Here is a 19,366-nt window from a genome sequence, read left to right on the forward strand (position 1 = left end):
ATTTTTATTTAAAAATTAGGTTTAATCTACAAATATATAGTTTTTTTCTTTTGCCAAAATCTAGAAATACATAGTTTAGTTCAACTATAAAAATAGTAAATAACAATTGAAAATAAATGGTAAAAATATTTATAAATAATAGTAAAATTTTTTATTCTTTCAAAAAACAATAACTTCTTTTTTTAAAAAAAAATAGAGACGTGATTAATTTATTTTATATGCAAAAGTGGAGTATAATTGCCTTTTTTATAAATAACAAAAAGAGAATGTCATTTTTATTCATTTGATTGTTAGAAATATATTTAAATTATTTTTTTTTAAATTCAAAAAGAGATATACAGATGGGTTAAACATTCATTTTTAAAAAAATCAAAATTATTGATTTGATTCTAAATATATTTGAAAAAATTGAGTTTAGGATAAATTTTATCTGATTTAAATTAAAATAAAATTCTGGAAATAAATCTAATTTTTAAAACTTTCAAATTTTTTTAAAATTAAATAATTATTGAATAAGATTATTTAGTTAAAATTTTAAATTAAATTATTATCTTACATATAAAAAATATAAATTATCTATATAAACATTCACGTGACCTACTTTATCAGGTATTTATGTATTCTATAATATAATAGATATTAAAATTTTATATTAACTTATAAAAAATAACTACTTTAAAATTAATTCATATTTTTATATTCTTTGAATATTTACTGCAATCACTTAAATAGTATTTTTAACAATGAAATTTGTTAAAAATCAAAACTTCGAAATTCCTTGTGAATAAAATTTTAAGTTATAACACAAACTATTATTATTTTATAGATAATGTGTTCCTATTCCTTCAATTCAGTTTGTCCAATTGGAGTAACAAGGAAAAGATGTTCCTTTTAAGTCTTGAGCAACTTGATTTATGCTTTCATTTATTTTTTTTTATTTTTTTAATAAAATCTCAATAAATTTTTACATTTTTGTTATTAAAGTAAGCACTTAAAACTTCGTTAGCATTCATATATTTGTATAAATATTGAACATTATTAATTAATGTCTCTTTTACTTTTTTTATTTTTATTATGAAATGATACAAATTAATTCAACTATGACTTTATTAAAAACTCATGCATTGAGATTTTTTTATATATGTTTCCTGAAAAGCAATAACTTAAATTAATTTTAAATTTTGATTTATTAATTTCATTACTACATAAACATTTCGACAAGATGGAAGTTTGTTTTTCATAAATTCACAAAAAAAAAAAAAAGACAGAAATATGGGTTCTGCGGTTTAAAAAAAATTTAAAGACCGATAATTACGGGCCCTTAGCCAACCGTAACAGACTCATTAATTATTGATGAAAGGGAATTTTGACCGTTGCAGGAAAGAGTGGGGGAGTGTGTTTTTCAGTTTGAGAGTAAGAGCTGCACTCCCTCTCTTTGAGTCTTGAAACCAGACTATCCTTTCGTATTTTTCCAATGAGTAAATCAAACCACAGAAGCTGCATCATGATCCTCAGCAAAAAACTTAAAGGGTGTAAAGGTCGGTGGTGGTTTCTTTGACAGGAAAAACGAATCTTTTCCAGGTTTTGCTTCCCATTTTTTCTGCTTTATTGGTATCTTTCTCACTGGATAAATTAATGCACTCACCATTGTTGTTTTCTTTCTTTTTCTCTTTTTTGGGTTTTGGTTTTTTCTTTTCTTTTGACTCAAGAAGACGAAACAATTTAAAAAAAAAAAAAGAAGGGTTTTCAATTTTCATGATTCATGCACATGCAAGAAAGAAAACCCAAGAAGAGGGAAACAGTACGGTCTTAAATCCATCATTAAGATTTTAACTGTATAATAGCTTCTTCTTTTTTTTATGTAATTAACTTATAAAAATGGTAAAGTCTTTTATTCTTTTTGCTGCTTGAGAATCTCGAAAAAACCTCAACTGGGTTTTCCATTGGAAACAGATTTTTTTTTGAGTCGGTGATTTTGGGTGTTGTTCTTCTTCTTGGAGCCATTCCTTGCTACATCTTGGGGCAATTTTATTTCATTCATCTTTCTTTGCTTCTTTCCTTTACCATGATTGATCATCATGGTTAATGTGATCACATTTCCCATTATTATTAATGTTCAATACTTTATAATTTTTCCATTTTTTATAATTGAATTGTTTAATTTAGTAAGATTGTGTATGCTTCTCTCTCTTCCTTTCTAAGGCTTTGGATTTTTTATTTTATGATTGATCATTATGAGCTCTGTTATAGTTTATTTTAATCTTTATTTGAGATGGAACTAGCGATCTCAAATCCCAATAAATGTTGGCATTGAAATTTAGGTAAGCAATGATCCATTTTTCAAACTATTGATTTTCGTACTTCCATATTGTTGATCAGTCATCAAGATAACAGGGAAGAGCAACTAACAGGAGAACTGAAGAAGTGTCAAGAAAATGGATTGTTCTTAGGCTCTATATTCTTTCCTTGAAGAAGAGAAATCTTTAATAGTAAGAATTTCACTTTAGCACATTGCCATAGGAAAAAAATATTGAGTTCTTGCTGTGGTACATCATCAAAGTTGTCGCCATCCCGCCTGGACAGGGTTCTGTCATCTTCATTCTTTGGTAATTGAGTGGGAATTGGGCAAGCCAACAGTGCAATTTCTGGTATTCGGGTGGGGAAAATCAACATTGCTAGGAGGAAATGTGATGCAACCAAAAGATTTTCCACCTCTGCTGTTCTCGCTGATGTTGCCAAAGATTTCATGGTAGCTTCCTTCTCTATGTAGATTGAAAATTGTCAGTTCTGTTACTTGATCAATTTTCTTGCACTTAGTATTGAATGATTACTGAATCCTGTTTTTGTTTTTAACCCTGAACTTGCAGTGTAGGCTTTCCGGGCAAATATTTTACCGAAACAGGAGGCATACCCAAAGACAGTTGCCTCTATCATATTAGGTAGTGGAGGTGGAACTCGGCTCTTTCCCCTTACTCGAAGAAAGGCCAAGCCAACTGTATGCTAACTTGAAGTGTTCAACGCCACCTTTAAATGTATGATTAGATTTATAGCTCTGACATTTGCTTTCTTTGATGCTCTACATGGTCTATTAGGTTCCAATAGGGGGTGTTATATCCTCACCCAGTTCAATTCTCAATCTCTCAACTGCCAAATTGCTCGGACATATAATTCAGGCAATGGTATGAATTTTGGTGATGGTTTTGTTGAGGTATGTTTAAAAATTCTGAAGTTCTAAGATTCATGTTTTAGAAACATCAACACTCCAAACTGCGGTAATGCATTGTTGCTGGTGGGTCAGTGAGGAAGGAGTATAGAAATGATTGTAGAGAAGGATCATTAACATGTTTGTTAAAGGGATTAAACATAATGGGTCCTCTTTATCATGTCTCTGCTACGTAAGCTTCTAATTCTGTTCCTTGCCTTGCCATAGGTATTACCAGCTACACAAACATCTGGTTAATCTGGAAAGAAGTGGTTTCAGGGTACAGCAGATGCTGTAAGACAATTCATCTGGTTGTTTGAGGTATGACAAACTTGTCTGTCCTTGTTCTTTTGTCAGATTTTCTTCGTAATTGGTCTATGTTATCCAATTTTGAATAGAAATGCTAATAGCATAAGAGTAAGTGTGAAGAGTATAGCTTATCTCAATTTAATATGTATATTATACATGAATTCTTGTGTCCTCAAATTGGGTGAAAATTTGTGGTAATATGTCCAAGATGCTAAACATAGACATATCGAGAACATTCTGATATTATCTGGTGATCATCTATATAGAATGGATTACATGCAATTTTTGCAGGTGAACTACAGCTGTGCACTTGATTATTTACCTTGCTATGTTATCTTTTATATTATACTTGTAGGCTTTATTAAACACATATCTTTATTGCAGAAGCACATTGATTCTGGTGCTGATATATCTGTTCTTGTCTCCCTGTGGATGAAAGGTGAATATTTGAACCAAAACTTGTCAAGTTTTCAGTTAATTTTACCTATGCTTTCTTGCCTTGTTTAAGATTTTATAGTCACCAGTAAAATGAACTGCACTGCAAAAATTGGTTGAAACATTTCTTTCACTTTTCCTTTTTCTTTTTTTTTTTCCTGGTTAAAGAAAGTCTTCTTATCGTGCAGTTGTGCCTTTGATTTTGGATTGCTAAAGATTGATGAAAATGGATAGATCAGGCAGTTTCTTGAGAAACCTAAGGGGGAAAGTTTGAGGTCGATGGTTGGTACTTATCCTTTGTTCTTCTGATATAAATTTTGTTTTAAATTGAAATTATAAGTTAGATTATTGCAACTTTTAATCAGAACAGCAAGCCGATACAACTGTTCTGGAATTAACAGCTCAAGATGCAAGGAAATCTCCATACATTGCATCAATGGGTATCTATCTATTCAAGACAGAAATTCTACTGAAACTACTCAGGTAACAAAGCTCATGCTGCAAAAGATCTCCCATAAACTGCATCAATGTTCTGGTTGCTTCAGCTAGGAAAGATGTACTTTTTTTTTCTTTCATCAATAATGCATCAGTTTGTTTCAGGGATTGTAATTTTTATTTTTAGATGTCAAAGATGGACCATTTCAGTGTATATGGTGGTAATTCTTAATTTTGTGCATAAGCAAGAAATGATCTTTCTTTTTCTGTATTGTTTGTGCTTCTTTAGGTGGCATTATCCAGTAGCCAATGATTTTGGATCTGAAATCATTCCACTGGCTATGAAAGATTGCAATGTTAAGGTAGATTCTCAAACAATAATCAGGGATGACTATTACTTGAGAATTGCCATTTTCAATTGTTTGTAGTAGAGGCCCTGAGTTGCAGTTAATTTTTACATGGCAGGCATATTTATTTGATGGCTATTGGGAAGATATCGGAACTATAAAATCCTTTTTTGATGCAAATTTGGCCCTTACAGATCAATTAATCCTCTTTTTCTTTTAAACTATTCCTGCCGTCTTTCCTCATCCAACTAAGTTAATACTTAACAAGCTGCAACTTGTTGTGTCTATGTTTGAAGCCTCCCAAGTTTTACTTCTATGATCCCCTAAAGCCAATCTTCACCTCTCCTCAGTTTCTACCTCAAACAAAAATGGAGCAGTGCCGGGTAATAATTTATTTTGAACTTCTTGATGTGTAATCAAACAGCATGGCTAAGTTGATATATATAGAGATCAAACAGTTACCCCTGCTTATTGTAGGTAGTGGACTCTATAGTTTCACATGGCTGCTTCTTGAGAGAATGCTGTGTCAAACATTCCATTGTGGGAATTCGCTCAAGATTGGAATATGGGGTGGAGATGAAGGTAATTTTTCCTTTATTTATTTATTTTTCATAAGCTTCCTTGAATTTTATTTCATGCTCTTCTCGTTGAACAAACTAGCTGAAGTCTTATCCAAGGCCAAAGTATGAAATAATTTATGATAAGCAGCATCATCCTTATAGGACATTTGGGATATGTATGGATACCCTGATAAGATTATGTGATATTTGTAAGTGCAATGGAAGGATTACTATCTAATAGTAAAGAATGATGGCAGCAAGAATATTATAAGGTTCAAGCAGATATAGTTATTTTGAGCAAAGTTCCTTTTAATATCATCCTGAAAAATGCCATCTAGCTTGTATGCGATCTATTCCTCTGCATTATAGCTCTTTCAATCCCCTTACATCCACAAGCCAAATTTCATCCTCTACATAACTGTATCATATCGTTCTTCTTACCAATTTAAGTCATCTAAAATTAAGTATGATCACCTTTAATGGAGCCAATAGGAGACAGCAGAAAATCTTCAACTCTGTGGAAATTATAATTTTCATTGATGCTGCAGGATACATTGATGAGGGGTGCTGACAATTACCAAAATTGAGTCTTTAATAGCATCCTGTTTAGCAGAGAGCAAAATTCCACTAGGCATTGGGAGAGATACTAAAATTATGTAAGTTTCCTTTGAGAGTGTCTTCATAGTCACATACTATGAGAGATATGTAGGAATGATGTACTATATGACATGCATCCCAGTTACAGTTTAAGCATGTAATCATTAGTGTTATCTTAGAGCATCTTAGTTTTATTTTCTAGATGGAAAGAGCATAATAGATTTTCTCCAAGCTTTGATGCTTTATTAAGAGCTTATTACTATATCTATCCTGCAGGAATTGTATAATAGACACAAATGCAAGAATTGGAAAGAATGTTGTCATTGCAAACAAGGATGTAAGTTACCCCCTGTTTGTAAAAGGTAAGGAATGTGGTTTTTGCTATATGATATTTGGTTGATATTACACTCTTTATGCTTCTTAGTCTTATGACCAAAGTATTTTTAGCAAAATAAAAAAAGGTCTTCTGACTGAGGCTGTGATCAAGAACTTCCACTTTTCTAATCTCCTTTGGTTGAATTGCAGAATGTAGAATGTTGTCATTGCAAACAAGGATGTAAGTTACCTCCTGTTTGTAATAGACACAAATGCAAGAATTGGAAAGAATGTTGTCATTGCAAACAAGGATGTAAGTTACCCCCTGTTTGTAAAAGGTAAGGAATGTGGTTTTTGCTATATGATATTTGGTTGATATTACACTCTTTATGCTTCTTAGTCTTATGACCAAAGTATTTTTAGCAAAATAGAAAAAGGTCTTCTGACTGAGGCTGTGATCAAGAACTTCCACTTTTCTAATCTCCTTTGGTTGAATTGCAGAATGTAGAATGTTGTCATTGCAAACAAGGATGTAAGTCACCTCCTGTTTGTAAAAGGTAAGGAATGTGGTTTTTGCTATATGATATTTGGTTGATATTACACTCTTTATGCTTCTTAGTCTTATGACTATAGTATTTTTAGCAAAATAAAAAAGGGTCTTCTGGCTGAGGCTGTGATCAAGAACTTCCACTTTTCTAGTCTCCTTTGGTTGAATTGCAGAAAGTAGAAGAGGCAGATAGGCCATCTGAGAGGTTCTACATTCGATCGGGAATTACGATAGTGTTAAAAAATTCTGTAATCAAGGATGGAACTATCATTTAGTACATCCTTCTGAGGTCAATCATATGCATTTTGATTTACCAAAGTTTGGTTTGAAACTGACATGCGGGAAAATATCAGTAAGTTGGTGAGGTTGATTTACATTGTAGTGCAGTGTAAATGTTATATTATATTTGATTAATTTTGTGGCTTGTTCAAGGTGCTAGCTCAAACAATTTTGTTGGCCTCTTGGATGGAAAAACAAAGAAATGAAACGTGCATGCAAGTGTAAGTTTGGTTGAACTAAAAGGCAGATTAGCACCAAATTTTCATCGATTTCACAACATAACATTAAGCACACTTCAATGTTATTTTCAAGCATATAGACTGGCTTGAAATGTGGTCAATGGTATTAAATCATGTCCAAATGTAGTTTAATAGACATTTATTCAACTAAACTCATTTCAAGATTTGGCCTGTCGTACATTAATAATATTTTGATTGATTTAAGGAATCCCTAATCATCTTCAAGTGAGAGATGATAGCTTGTGAGACTGCCGAGCAATGATATTGGCAGTTGAAGGGCTCTGTTCCAGAACAACTTGGTAGCCATCTGCCATGTTATCCATTCCAACGCTCATGAGTTGCCAAAAAAGCCCACCAGCAAATGATCCCCCACTTCTAGCGCTGCTGTAGATAGCATTGTAAATCCGCTGGAAATAGCAGTTTCTCTTCTCCAAGCTGTATCCTGGCAACTTGGAAGACTTGCCAAACTCTCCTATGACAAGTGGTTTTTTCAGTACTGAATTGGAGTCTAGAATATGTGCTTGGATCCATTTGTCTACAAAAGCAAGCTGGGCCTCATCGCTTGAATTTGTTGATGGTAACCTGAAATTTAGATTAATGAAAAGGAAAATCAATTTCCTCCCTCTTTTTGGTGCATGACACTCTACAGAGGATATCCAATCTATGAAGCACTAGAGATATTACCACTGCTCAGGGTAGAGATGAATAGTAGCAAAATCGACATCGGGGATCTGATTATTGGAAATGAAATCAGTCCCAATGGGATAACTATTTGGATTGTACTGTTTCTTTGCTGGCATGGATTCCCCATAAAATCCTTCAAGTCCTATTTCTAGTAGATGATGATTATCAATGGACTTGACATGTGCAGCCATTTCTTTTAACCAGCTCTATAAAGATATCAAGCAAAAAGAAGCAAGTAGATCAGCCCTGGTTCTATAAGCATAGAAGTTTGATGATATGTTTGACAGAATTCAGCTGAAAATGGGAATTAGAATTACTAAGCAAATAGTTCATGCAATTAGTTGTATAGCAAATTCCATTAATAGTCGACTCAAAATCCTGATGACATGATTAAGAAGTTGGTGAGATCTATAGCTAGCCCATAAAATTCGGTAAAGTGGGTGGAAGAAAATGTCCAACCACAAGCTATTAGAGGAAACTTAAACAACGTACAGAATACCAAGCAAACACACAAACAGGCATTAAGAACAAAGGAAGCAAAATTGGCTGTCACTATCATCATCATATCCAGGATTCTGATTCTCCTTTGCTCTTTGATAGTTTGTTCATATGATTCCCTGTGGAGTTACATGCGTGTATGCTATGGACCTTGGCCAAATCAGCTAATCAGTTTCTTATCATTTACATCAATTTCAAAAAACAAACCAAATTTTTTCTTTATATGGTTATATGATCACTAGTCACCTTCTATCCGTGATAGTGCTCCTTTATCCACCAATGTGAAATGGATTTTGTTTTCTAGCTGTTATGACTTAAATAATTGAATTCCTTGTCCATGAATTGAAATTAAGATAAAGTAACTGTAAGCCGAGGTAATTTATTTTGATTACTGTCTTTTTCACCTTAGTCTTTTATTATTTCCACTTTCTAGCTAGTGTTCACATGATAATTGTACGGTATTGCTTGAGTCGCTTTTATGTGTCATAGGACAAGACAAGACAAGACTCAACATGCAACAGGCAAAATTAGCATTAAATCAACCACAAATGGAGAGAGGGACAGGGAGCCGAAACCTGAAGATGAGCTCCAGAGGGGTCGCTGGGGCAACGAGGTTCATTCATGAGTTCCCAAGCAAAAATGGTAGGATCATCTTTATATGCCACTCCGGTAATCGTGTTGATTCTCGTGAGCACTGCCTGCAACCATCGTTATTCTGCCACTATTTTAAAATCAAGTACTACCAACTAAGAACAAAGACCTCCTCCTCATCCGAAAAAGAAAATGAAAAATACAGTATTGCTTATTATTAATAATAATTAAAACAAAATGGGATATTTGGCCATGGCATCTAAACCTGTCAAATATTTATTATTTTCTGTCCATATGATTTTGATATCTGTTTGTTCTATGACAAATTAAAAACATGCCCAGAAATCATTTTAGCAAATTTTCTAACAAAATTGTAGAAGATCAGACTATGAAGTCCTCCCAAGTCCCATCTTTAAATTTAGGTGGATGAAGCTAGCAATCATAGAGTGGACCCAGCCAGGCTAGGGACCTGCCAAACTCCTTTCGTTAGGTTCTCACCATCCTTGCAAAACTGGAAAAGATTTTGTGAAGCACTCCAGCTACTATAATGATTTGACGACCGAGCCCAAAAGCCCCGAGTAATACGGTAATACAAGTTCCAGATAATCAAAGGCTGTACGCCAACGTACCTTAACGTGATTCTTGTAGTATTTTTTGACAAGAGAGTTTGTATAAAAATCATCTGCATTGTTCAGGTTCTGACCCCGTTGCTTTGCCCATTGAACATATTTATTTTTTCCTCCGTAATCCTTGAAGTTATTCACCAAACTCAGAATCAAGTGAATTCCGTACTTGTTTGCTTCTGCTACAACAAAGTCCAGTCCCTGGAAATAAATAACCATGACGAATAACACTCAATGTTAGCTATAACGGCCCCATTTATTTAGTCAATCTCTATTAAATGCGAGCACTTAATTTTCTTGTGCTTGCCGCAATTCCACTTTGCAATGGAAACAAGGAAAAGAAACTGTTACGGCCAGAAGAAAAATTGATTAATCTGTGTGAATTACCTTGAACACGTCCTCATTGTAAGAGCCAGGAGAATTCTGAAGAGGCTTGTAATCACCATCGTCAAAACCCCAAATTCTTGCTATATTCATGCCATGCCTGGAGGCTTCTCGGAATGCGTCTGTAACCTTGCTCCTTGTAGAAGGGTCAGATGCAAACATCATCATCCAATAAGCGTTGAAGCCATTCAAGTAAAAAGGCTTTCCATTCATGACAAAGTTGGTTCCTCTTGTTTGAACGAAGCCACTGCCAAAAGGGTGAGGCCGAGCATGGCAAATTCCTCGGTGGAAGATCATAAGCGTTAGGATTAACAGGACGAAGGTATTGAACCAACGATTCCCCTTCATATTGCACAGGACTTGGAAACTTTTGTAGCGAGACTGTGCAGTCAATGAAGCACTAACGCTAGTGCTAATATAGTAGTGGTTTCCAGTTTGTTCCTCGTAATAAAACTATATATAAAAAGACATCAGGGTGGAACAAATATACAGAGAAAAGAAAATGGAACTTGAGAGATTGTATGGTTTAGACTATTCGAGGTCTGGTTTAAATAGGGCATGAAATCTATACAAAATACATTTACCAACATATTTATCATCATTTTTCATTAATTTTTTAATTTGTTTGTCCCTTAACAACCAATATCATGCAAACTTACATGTTTAAAAACGGAAAAAAGGAATTAAACTAAGTATGTCTTCTATATATATAACATCTTCGAGAAGTTGCATAACTAATCAATTAGGACTCAATATTATTATTGCATACATCTTTCAAAAATAAATGAATTTAATTAGTTTATCAAATATATTGTTGGAAATATCTTGACATAGCGCATAAGAGAAACTGCCTTTATGGCATTTTCTTGTAACAGTTGTATGGGTTTCTTCAATTACAAGCATATATGTAGTCCCATAAATCATATATATTAAACTAGCTTACTACTCCTATGATGCATAAATTATTTTTATTTTATTTAAATGGTAAATAAAAATATAATTTAATTATTTACATGTTCAAAATATATGTAAAAATATAAATAATATAATTAAAACATCAAATCATAATAAAAACATTTTTTAATTAAAAAATTAACAAAATTTAAAATATACGTAAACAATATTGAAGGAAGAAAAACCATTCAACAAAATTAAATAAAAAAAGGAAATCAAATTGGATTTCAATTTATCCCAATTTTTTTATAAATAAAAGAAGTGTTATAACTTTGAAGAAGAGAAAGTATAGAAGATTAAACTTTTATACAAAGTAATAATCAATGGGCCGTTTATAATACATATAATATGATGTTCAAATTCAATTAGTTTTTATTACTTATAAAAATGTTTTGACATAAATAACAAGTTTAAATCATTGTAACCAAGCATACTAATATTGGAAGTCTTTTTGTGTATTGTAAGAAAGTTGAATTGAGAGAAACATATAATACCTAATTGAATGAAGAGTCAAAAGTAAAGATAAAAGATCTATAGATAACAAATACAAAATATAATGTTTCTATAACTTTGCACCAATATGATACATGAAAAAAGAAAACTAAAGAAAAAAATATTACCTACTTAAGTGAAAAGTCAAGAACAAAGAAAAAAAAATCTACAAACAACACCTACAAAATATAAAAATATATATATGTTTATGTAACTTTGAACATTGTCATATATGAAAAAAAAAGTTAAAGTTAAAGAAGAAGGCTTACCTAAGCACCCAACAAAGAAAAAATAAATGTTTTGGTAACTTGCACTTTGTAATATATAAAGAAAATAAGTTACATAAAAAAAAAATTGGATAAGAATGGCTAAAACAATATCAAATTGATGTTAAAGAAGATATTAATGAATGATCATTTATAAATTATTAAAAAATTAAATTTGATAATTTTAAATAATAAATGATTATCATGAAATCTACTAAGATAAAATTACATTTGATATTTTTAAATTTTAAAATATATATATCTAAATTATTAAAACATAATTTTAAAAAATTATATATATATATATATATATATTATTGCCTTTCATTGAAAGTGTTAGGTGAAGTTTTTATTTAATAACCAAAGTATAAATATATGTTAATACTAATATTTTATTTTATTATTGTTAGGTTGGCCAAAGATTTGAACAATACTTCTAAAAGTTATGTTAAACCAAGTCTTAATAATTAATTACATTTATCACGTAATATTGATTATGAATTTATCATAGTATAAATGACAAAGTAAAGTATACTTAATTTAAATTTTATTTTATAGGCCAAAAAAGAAAATTAATTTTTTTATGCTTTAATATGTAGGTTTTTTATATAATATAACGAATTAATGAGTAATTATATTTGCATTTATGAGCAAGATTAGATTGGTTAGAATTTACATGCGCGGGGTTGGTCGAGCTGAGAGCATCCATGGCAGGATCTTTTCTTTTTCGGTATGTAATTATGTTTAGCTAATTATTAAAATATTAATTTTTAAAAATAAAAAAGATTTATCTAAAGATGTATTTGACAGATAAAGATGGTTTTTTTTAAGTTGAAAGAAAAGTTTTGGATAATTAAAAAATTTTCAAATAAATATATCTTAAAAAAATTGGCTAACCAATGATTTTTTAGATGCATTTATTCAATATATAAATAAAAAAGAATTAATTTTACTTATTTAATAAAATCTTGCCAAAATAAAAAAAATAATTTTATCTATTTAATTATTTTAAATTTAATTTGATTTTTCATTTAAATTTTGAAAGTTTTGGATAATTAAATAATTTTTTAAATATATATTTTTATAAATAATCTAAAATTAAAAATATCTTATATATCACTATAAAAGATATTTTTAAAAAAAATTTATGTACGAAAAAAAAAAGCTGTCCACTTAATCATCTATGTAATTATGTGTGTTGATATATATATATATATATATATATATTTATATATGTATGATGAATGATAATAGCAGCAGGTTAAGGTTCGGAGATTTGTGATGTGCAAAAGTCATGCATGTCACAAGATACACAAGGCTGAAGGCTGAAGCATTGGTGGATTCATGCAATTACCCATTTTATGTGTGTAATTAAGCAAATGGCCCAAATTTATTTCAATCACTCTCCTATTCCTTTTACCATACACTTTTTCTAACCAATCTCTTTAATTATTAAATTTTCTCTTTTAGTTATTAAAGTAGCCAGAAACGACTTGTCAATTAGTAATTGATGATGGGTTTCTGGCACTCTTTATTCTTGTATAGTAGCATTGTAGATAATGATATGTTGCATATCCGTATATATCATAAAAAAATTTTTTTTTTTCAAATCAATCATCAAATGTACATGAATTTTTTACGTGATTATTACCTCTAGTGAATTGTCAAGATCCAACATTCAAATTTCAGCTCTTTCCCTCAGTCTTACTCCATTACATTTAAATAAGAAAAAGTTATCAAAAAATAATAATAATGATGTTGTATAATAACAACTAATTATGTTAAAAAAAGGGGTCATTAATTATTTTACTATTCAATACACCTAAGTCTAATTCTGCCTTGTTTTTATCAATAGATGATGATGGACATGTTGAATATTATTGGTTAATGAAGTAATTAATTAAGGGGATATCTACTAATACTAATATATTCATAAACTGAACTTACATTACATGTGTGGCCCATGTTGGCACATTTTTTGCTACATTTGCAAACTACATTGTCCTAGGTTGGTACCGAGCCCATAATCTAGGAGTGGGTTTGGCAATTGGCAGCCTAATTTTGTTTTGTTTTATAGCACAACTGGAACTTACTTCCGGTTAGTGCCCATAAGATTCTCACGTCACCGGTAATAATTCTTGGTTCTCTCTTTCTGATCGCAAGTTTTCATCCATATTTGTCCATTGCGTATGCTCGCTTTCCCTTTCCCACTTCCTTTTGCAAATGGATAAAAAGGGTTACGAGTTACTACAGATAGGGCCATGCCCAATCCCAAAAAAAAAAAAAAATGAAACCCGAATCCAACCGAATACACCCTGATTAAAGGAAGAGTGGCACAGGAATTTAAGCCTAAATTTACCTGGCAGGTAAAGTCAGTATGAATTGTTCAAAGTACAAAGCTGCCAATTTAAGCCCAACCTACAAAGTCATCGACGTCCAATCCTTAATTCGCCCACGACTCTATCACTCCCCTGTCTACGCCACTCCTATACGAAAAGTATATAAAAAACAAAATAAAATAATAACAAAAATATAAAATTGGGGATATTTATGTCTTTCTATTTATATAGTTTTTTTCACGTGTGTTATTGTGTTTAGAAAAAAACTACCCACTTAAAATAATTACTTACTTTTTTCTTACATGCTAATCTCTTTTCAAAATATATATATTTTTTGTTTCTAACATATTCTTAATTTCCATGTCTTTTACTATTTTATGTTCAGCTCAGTAAGCAATAGCATAAATATCGAGCTGAGGCCTCCGCTGCATTAGTCTAAGCAAAACTAATTTGAACCTCAAGATATAGAATGGGACATCATTCAGTCCTACTACCTTAATTATGCAAAATGTAATTTCCTTGATGCGCGACAATCCCCCACAGGACGTGTAGGCAGACCGCTTGTTACATTATAAAGAAGTTATAAACATGATTTTAAAAGTAACTAAAAAATAAATTCGAATTTAGATCAATTGACGTGTAAACACTCTTAAAAAATAATATTAAATAAATTTAAATTTAAATTTCATCGCTTGCAAAGTTTCTACCTCTTTTGTACCAAATAAATACCTTGCTTGATCTAAAAGGAAAGTTAACTGGAACCACTTGGAGCAACAGTTAGAGATTCAGCTTCAGATTGTGCAGGTAAAGTCAGAGGGAAAAGAGACGAGTTTACCATTTTTTTTCCTGTATAGAGTTAACTTGAATAAAGCAGGTCTTGCTTGGAAAGCATGGTAGACTTCATGAGTAACTTCAAAGAACAGAATATGCAATTTGAGGGAAATTTTTTATTAAAACGTCTCCCGGGAATAACTTTGATGTGTTCTTTACAAGAAATGTACTAAACTCAATGAAAAATAAGAAAACATTGGCTTTGCAATTATATTGATGACTTGCAGAAGAGACATCTTGAAAGAAAAAAAAAAAAATTCCTAAGATGTCGGAGGTTGAATCGTTTTCAACCTTTGGGCTACTTGCCTCATAGATGGCCTCGATGAAAGATATTCACCGGTACACATAACAGCCAATTGAAGCACCTGAATCAAATCATGTTGAGGTCCAGAATCCCATAGGCCAGCGGTAAAAAACTCACAGCCTCGACCCTGCCCAAGAAGCATGCTTGCCCACGTCACAATGTTGAAACCATCTCCAAAGGAAGAGAAGGATGGATCCAAAGCCTTCTTGTCAGACAATAATTCCAGAAGAACAACGCCATAACTATACACATCTGCCTTGTCAGAGACGCGGCATGTCATAGCATATTCAGGGGCTACATATCCAAAAGTTCCTGCAACATCAGTAGTTGCATGAGTTTCAGAAGTGCCAAGAAGCCTAGCAAGGCCAAAATCAGATAGGTATGCATTGAAGTTATTATCCAAAAGAATGTTGCTTGGCTTGATGTCACGGTGCAATACCCTAGGGACACAATCATCATGCAAATAAGTAAGGGCACGTGCTATATCCAGAGCAATCTTGTGTAGCATACTCCATTCTGGTTTCCTCCTTGATCGCTCCTGAATGAATTTTTCCAAATTGCCACCCGGCAAGTAGTTATAAATCAGGAACATTTCAGCCTCGCTAACATGGTAACCTATAAGAGTTACAAGACTTGGATGCTGCACCCGTCCAAGAGTCTTGATCTCAGCAGCAAACTGTTGAACACCTTGAAACCTACCAACTGAGAGCCGCTTGACTGCAACCACAACTCCTGGAGTGATTTCGGCCTTGTATGTTGCCCCAAAACCTCCACTACCAATGCAGTTTTGGAGATTGAAACAACCAGTGGCCCTAACAACATTTTCATATGTCAGCTGTACACCAATGCTGTTGCAAGTTACCACCTCTCTTCTACCTGAAACTTGATCTGATACAGAATTGCATGCAAATTTCTTCATGCATATAAGGAGGAAAACCAAGGCTATGAGGACAGAAAAAATTATTGAAGCAGACGTGATGGAGGCAATTTCTATTGGACTGAACTGACTGTCGTTTTTCTGTATGCTTTCCATGGGAGAATAAGCTCCTTGTTGTGAAATATTACCAAAGTGCCGCCGCTCCATTTCAGAGGATGATTGATCAGTGTGACAAGGATGAAGGTTAGGATTTTCTTTCACACTTTCACAATTTATTGAATTTGAATTCAGAGGGATAGATCCAGACAAATTGTTGAAAGAAACATTGAATACTGAAAGTGTAGTCATGTTACTAAAGCCAAAGGGTATCTGCCCTGTGAGCTTGTTATGATCTAACCGTAGAATACTAAGGTGCTTGAGCTTCGCCAAATCAGCTGGTATCTCTCCTGAGAGGGAATTTGAAGAAAGCTCCAAAACCTCTAATGACAACAGTTGAACTAAATCCCAAGGTATTGCACCAGTAAAGTTATTATTAGAAAGTAAAAGGCACCTCATCTTCTTCATCACTCCAATATAAGATGGAATAGGACCTTGCAATCTGTTTTCACTGAGGTCAAGCTTAATTAGAGAATGCATGTTAGTGAATGATGTAGGAATTGAACCAACAAATGCATTGCTTGCTAAACTCAAAATTTTCAAGCACCTACAAGTGCTGCCTATGTCTGGAGGAAGTTCACCTACAATCTTGTTGTTGCTAATATCAAAGATCAAACCATCCAACCTTGGACAAGGATCAAAAGAATATGCTGAAAGATTACCTTCAAAATTGTTCCCATTCAACCAGAAACCATAATGTGGCTTAGCAGACAAACAATATGAAGAAATAAAAAAGGGAGGAACTGAGCCAGTGAATTGATTCCTGCTGAAATCATGCAATACAACAAATTCACTTGAGGAAAAGGAGAAAGGACCAACATTCATGAGAGCGTTCCTATAAAAGAAAGAAGAGTAGAACCCAACCAAGTCCACATATGACACTGACAGATTCACTGAACTATTAGAGCACTCACCATAAGAAAATCTTGAAATGTTCCCAAACAAGGAATTATGGCTGATGTTGAACACGACCATGCATGGAACAGAAATTTCTGCTGGAAGCAAACCGGTCAAGTTATTGGAGCTCAAATCAAGGAAGTACAAGTTCTTACACTCACCAAAGGACACAGGTATTTGTCCAGTCAAGAAATTCTGTGCTACATTCAGCATTTTCAAGTTAGAACACGACCCCCAAGTTTTAGGGAAAATGCCCTCCAAATTCGCATTTGGCACCCAAAGAACATGGACAGTGGAAAGTTCTACAATTCTCTCAGGTAGTTCCCCCTCAAAATAATTAAAATCCTCCTCTCCAACTCCATCGTCCTCTTGCTGAAATGTCAAGCTAGAGTCTTTCCTTGAAAACAGGGGACCATAGTTGTTCTTCAACACAAGCAATTTCAACTGCTTACAATCTCCCAAAGATGGTGGTACAACCCCACTTAAGAAATTCCTAGACAAGTCCAGTGCTTCAAGATTCTCAAGTTTACCAAGACTTGAAGGAATATCACCTTGCAACATATTAGAAGACAGTATCAAAGACTTAAGCTCACCACAATTCCCCAAGTTGGAAGGAATTGAACCCAAAAGTCCATTACTTGCAAGATGAAGATGCACTATACTCCCACAATTCTCACCTAATTCCTCAGGAATTTCACCACTCAACTTATTAAAAGAAAAGTCAACAACTTGCAAACTTTTAATTTGCCTAAAAATTGCAGGAATTGTTCCATTCAATTGATTCCCAGAAAGATTAATAACCCTCAATGCAGTGCAGTTCTTTAAGGTGACTGGTATAGGACCATGAAAAGCATTAAAACCTAAATCAAGAATTTCCAAAAGATTAAGCTTTCCAATCTCCAATGGCAGCTCACCAAAGAATCCATTGAACCCAAGTGATAAAACTCTAAGCTTTGTTAGATAGCCAATAGCATGAGATAATTTACCTCTCAATTTAGCAAAAGAATTCTTGTCATCAGCACCAACATGCAAACAAGGATATAGCAAAGAAAAGTTACCTCCAACTTGACCAGCCGCTACAGTTGTTGGTGATGTAGAAAGTGAAAGTATAGAACATGTAGAATTGAGGTTAGAAGAAAGATTAAGGCTAATGACTCGACCTGCAAGTGGGTCACATGTAACACCATGCCAAAAGCAAGGGTCTTTATCATTTGGGTTCCAACTAGAAGTGAACCCTAAAGGGTCTTCAGCAATAGCAGATTTGAAATGCAATAAAGCATCTTTATCATCAAAAACAGCCGCTAAACTAATTGCCTTGCACATAAACAGACTCACCAGAATTGAGAAGAGTATTGTATTAAGTGAAAGACCATGGTTTTGTAACTTGGGTCTCGGTGGCATCTTTCTAGTCCCTGAAGAAGCAGGCTTCAAGTTTCAGATGATGAAAAAATGTAAAGAAGAAGAAGAAGAAAAATAAGCCCCTGAGGTTGCCCTGGCAATAGCTGAAAAGTGAAGCAAGTATTAAGGTGGGATTTAAACATGGATATTTGGAGATATGGGCGGGCTGAAGCTGGAAAGTTAGGCTATAATAAGGAGTTTGAAGTGTGAAACTGGAGAACTGGAGAGGTGTTAAAGGTAACAATAAAATGAACCGTCAAAGAGAAGAAAACAGATACACATAGAGAGAGATTTGGTTAAAGTTCCAAAGGGTGTACAGAACTGTAGAGTGCATGAGTCTAAGGAGTAAAATTGAAAGTCCTTTTCAGCTTTTTCTTTCTTTTTCTACTTTCACTGATGCTGACTCCCCTGTATTTTAAGGCCTGGGCTTCTTAAGCTCAAGCACACTCCCTTGATTTTTATTTTATGATGGATTAATTTCACGTTTACCCCTTTCAAGTTGTCGGTTATTTCAATTTAGTCCCTAACAATTTTTTATTTTCAATATATATCTCTTTACTTGTTATCTCAATTTAATCATTAACAATTTTGATATTCAATATATATATATATCTTTGCTTGTCTCAACTTGTCGATCCAAAGTTCAAACTTTTTTCAACTATTCTATTTAGAATTAGTATGTTACATGTGTTGCAGATTAATACATTATTAGTATGTGTTTATACAATATTTATTAAAGTACAAAAATTTTTCTTAGGCCATATAGGATTGGCAAAATCAAATAGATGTATCGTTATAATAATATAT

The 19,366-nt window shown here is 32.9% G+C and overlaps 2 protein-coding genes, 1 long non-coding RNA gene and 1 pseudogene across 5 annotated transcripts; 2 read left to right on the forward strand and 2 right to left on the reverse strand.

Moving 5' to 3' along the window:
* Positions 1-1,348: 1,348 nt before the first annotated feature.
* LOC149512777 (uncharacterized) lies at positions 1,349-3,082 on the forward strand. Its single transcript, XR_016331112.1, has 3 exons — positions 1,349-1,581; positions 2,380-2,749; positions 2,868-3,082. It is a non-coding gene; the product is annotated as an uncharacterized LOC149512777 (long non-coding RNA).
* A 99-nt stretch (positions 3,083-3,181) lies between these two features.
* LOC111306393 (glucose-1-phosphate adenylyltransferase large subunit 2, chloroplastic-like) lies at positions 3,182-7,178 on the forward strand (annotated as a pseudogene). The gene is made up of 16 exons (XR_016331726.1): positions 3,182-3,208; positions 3,250-3,272; positions 3,431-3,496; positions 3,601-3,656; positions 3,720-3,802; positions 3,896-3,950; positions 4,135-4,228; positions 4,317-4,429; positions 4,671-4,743; positions 5,025-5,111; positions 5,206-5,310; positions 5,837-5,944; positions 6,162-6,247; positions 6,411-6,538; positions 6,702-6,757; positions 6,921-7,178. The product of XR_016331726.1 is annotated as a glucose-1-phosphate adenylyltransferase large subunit 2, chloroplastic-like (transcript).
* Positions 7,179-7,274: 96 nt separating this feature from the next.
* MAN1 (Glycosyl hydrolase superfamily protein) lies at positions 7,275-10,585 on the reverse strand. Its single transcript, XM_022901943.2, has 5 exons — positions 10,049-10,585; positions 9,668-9,862; positions 9,023-9,145; positions 7,950-8,155; positions 7,275-7,847 (listed from the first exon to the last, which is right to left on the reverse strand). The coding sequence occupies exons 1-5, from the start codon at positions 10,391-10,393 to the stop codon at positions 7,487-7,489; spliced, it is 1,230 nt and encodes a 409-aa protein (XP_022757678.2). The 5' UTR covers positions 10,394-10,585; the 3' UTR covers positions 7,275-7,486.
* A 4,436-nt stretch (positions 10,586-15,021) lies between these two features.
* Positions 15,022-19,011, reverse strand: LOC111304914 (LRR receptor-like serine/threonine-protein kinase RPK2). 2 transcript variants are annotated; one of them, XM_022901946.2, is made up of 2 exons: positions 15,671-19,005; positions 15,387-15,543 (listed from the first exon to the last, which is right to left on the reverse strand). In XM_022901946.2, the coding sequence occupies exons 1-2, from the start codon at positions 18,560-18,562 to the stop codon at positions 15,526-15,528; spliced, it is 2,910 nt and encodes a 969-aa protein (XP_022757681.1). In that variant the 5' UTR covers positions 18,563-19,005; the 3' UTR covers positions 15,387-15,525. The 2 variants fall into 2 exon arrangements, with proteins under 2 accessions (XP_022757680.1, XP_022757681.1); XM_022901945.2 differs by having other exon boundaries at positions 15,022-19,011.
* Positions 19,012-19,366: the final 355 nt, after the last annotated feature.

This window comes from Durio zibethinus, chromosome 21 (assembly GCF_047325235.1).
Source record: "Durio zibethinus cultivar Kanyao isolate XHJ-2024 chromosome 21, ASM4732523v1, whole genome shotgun sequence".
Taxonomy (NCBI): domain Eukaryota; kingdom Viridiplantae; phylum Streptophyta; class Magnoliopsida; order Malvales; family Malvaceae; genus Durio; species Durio zibethinus.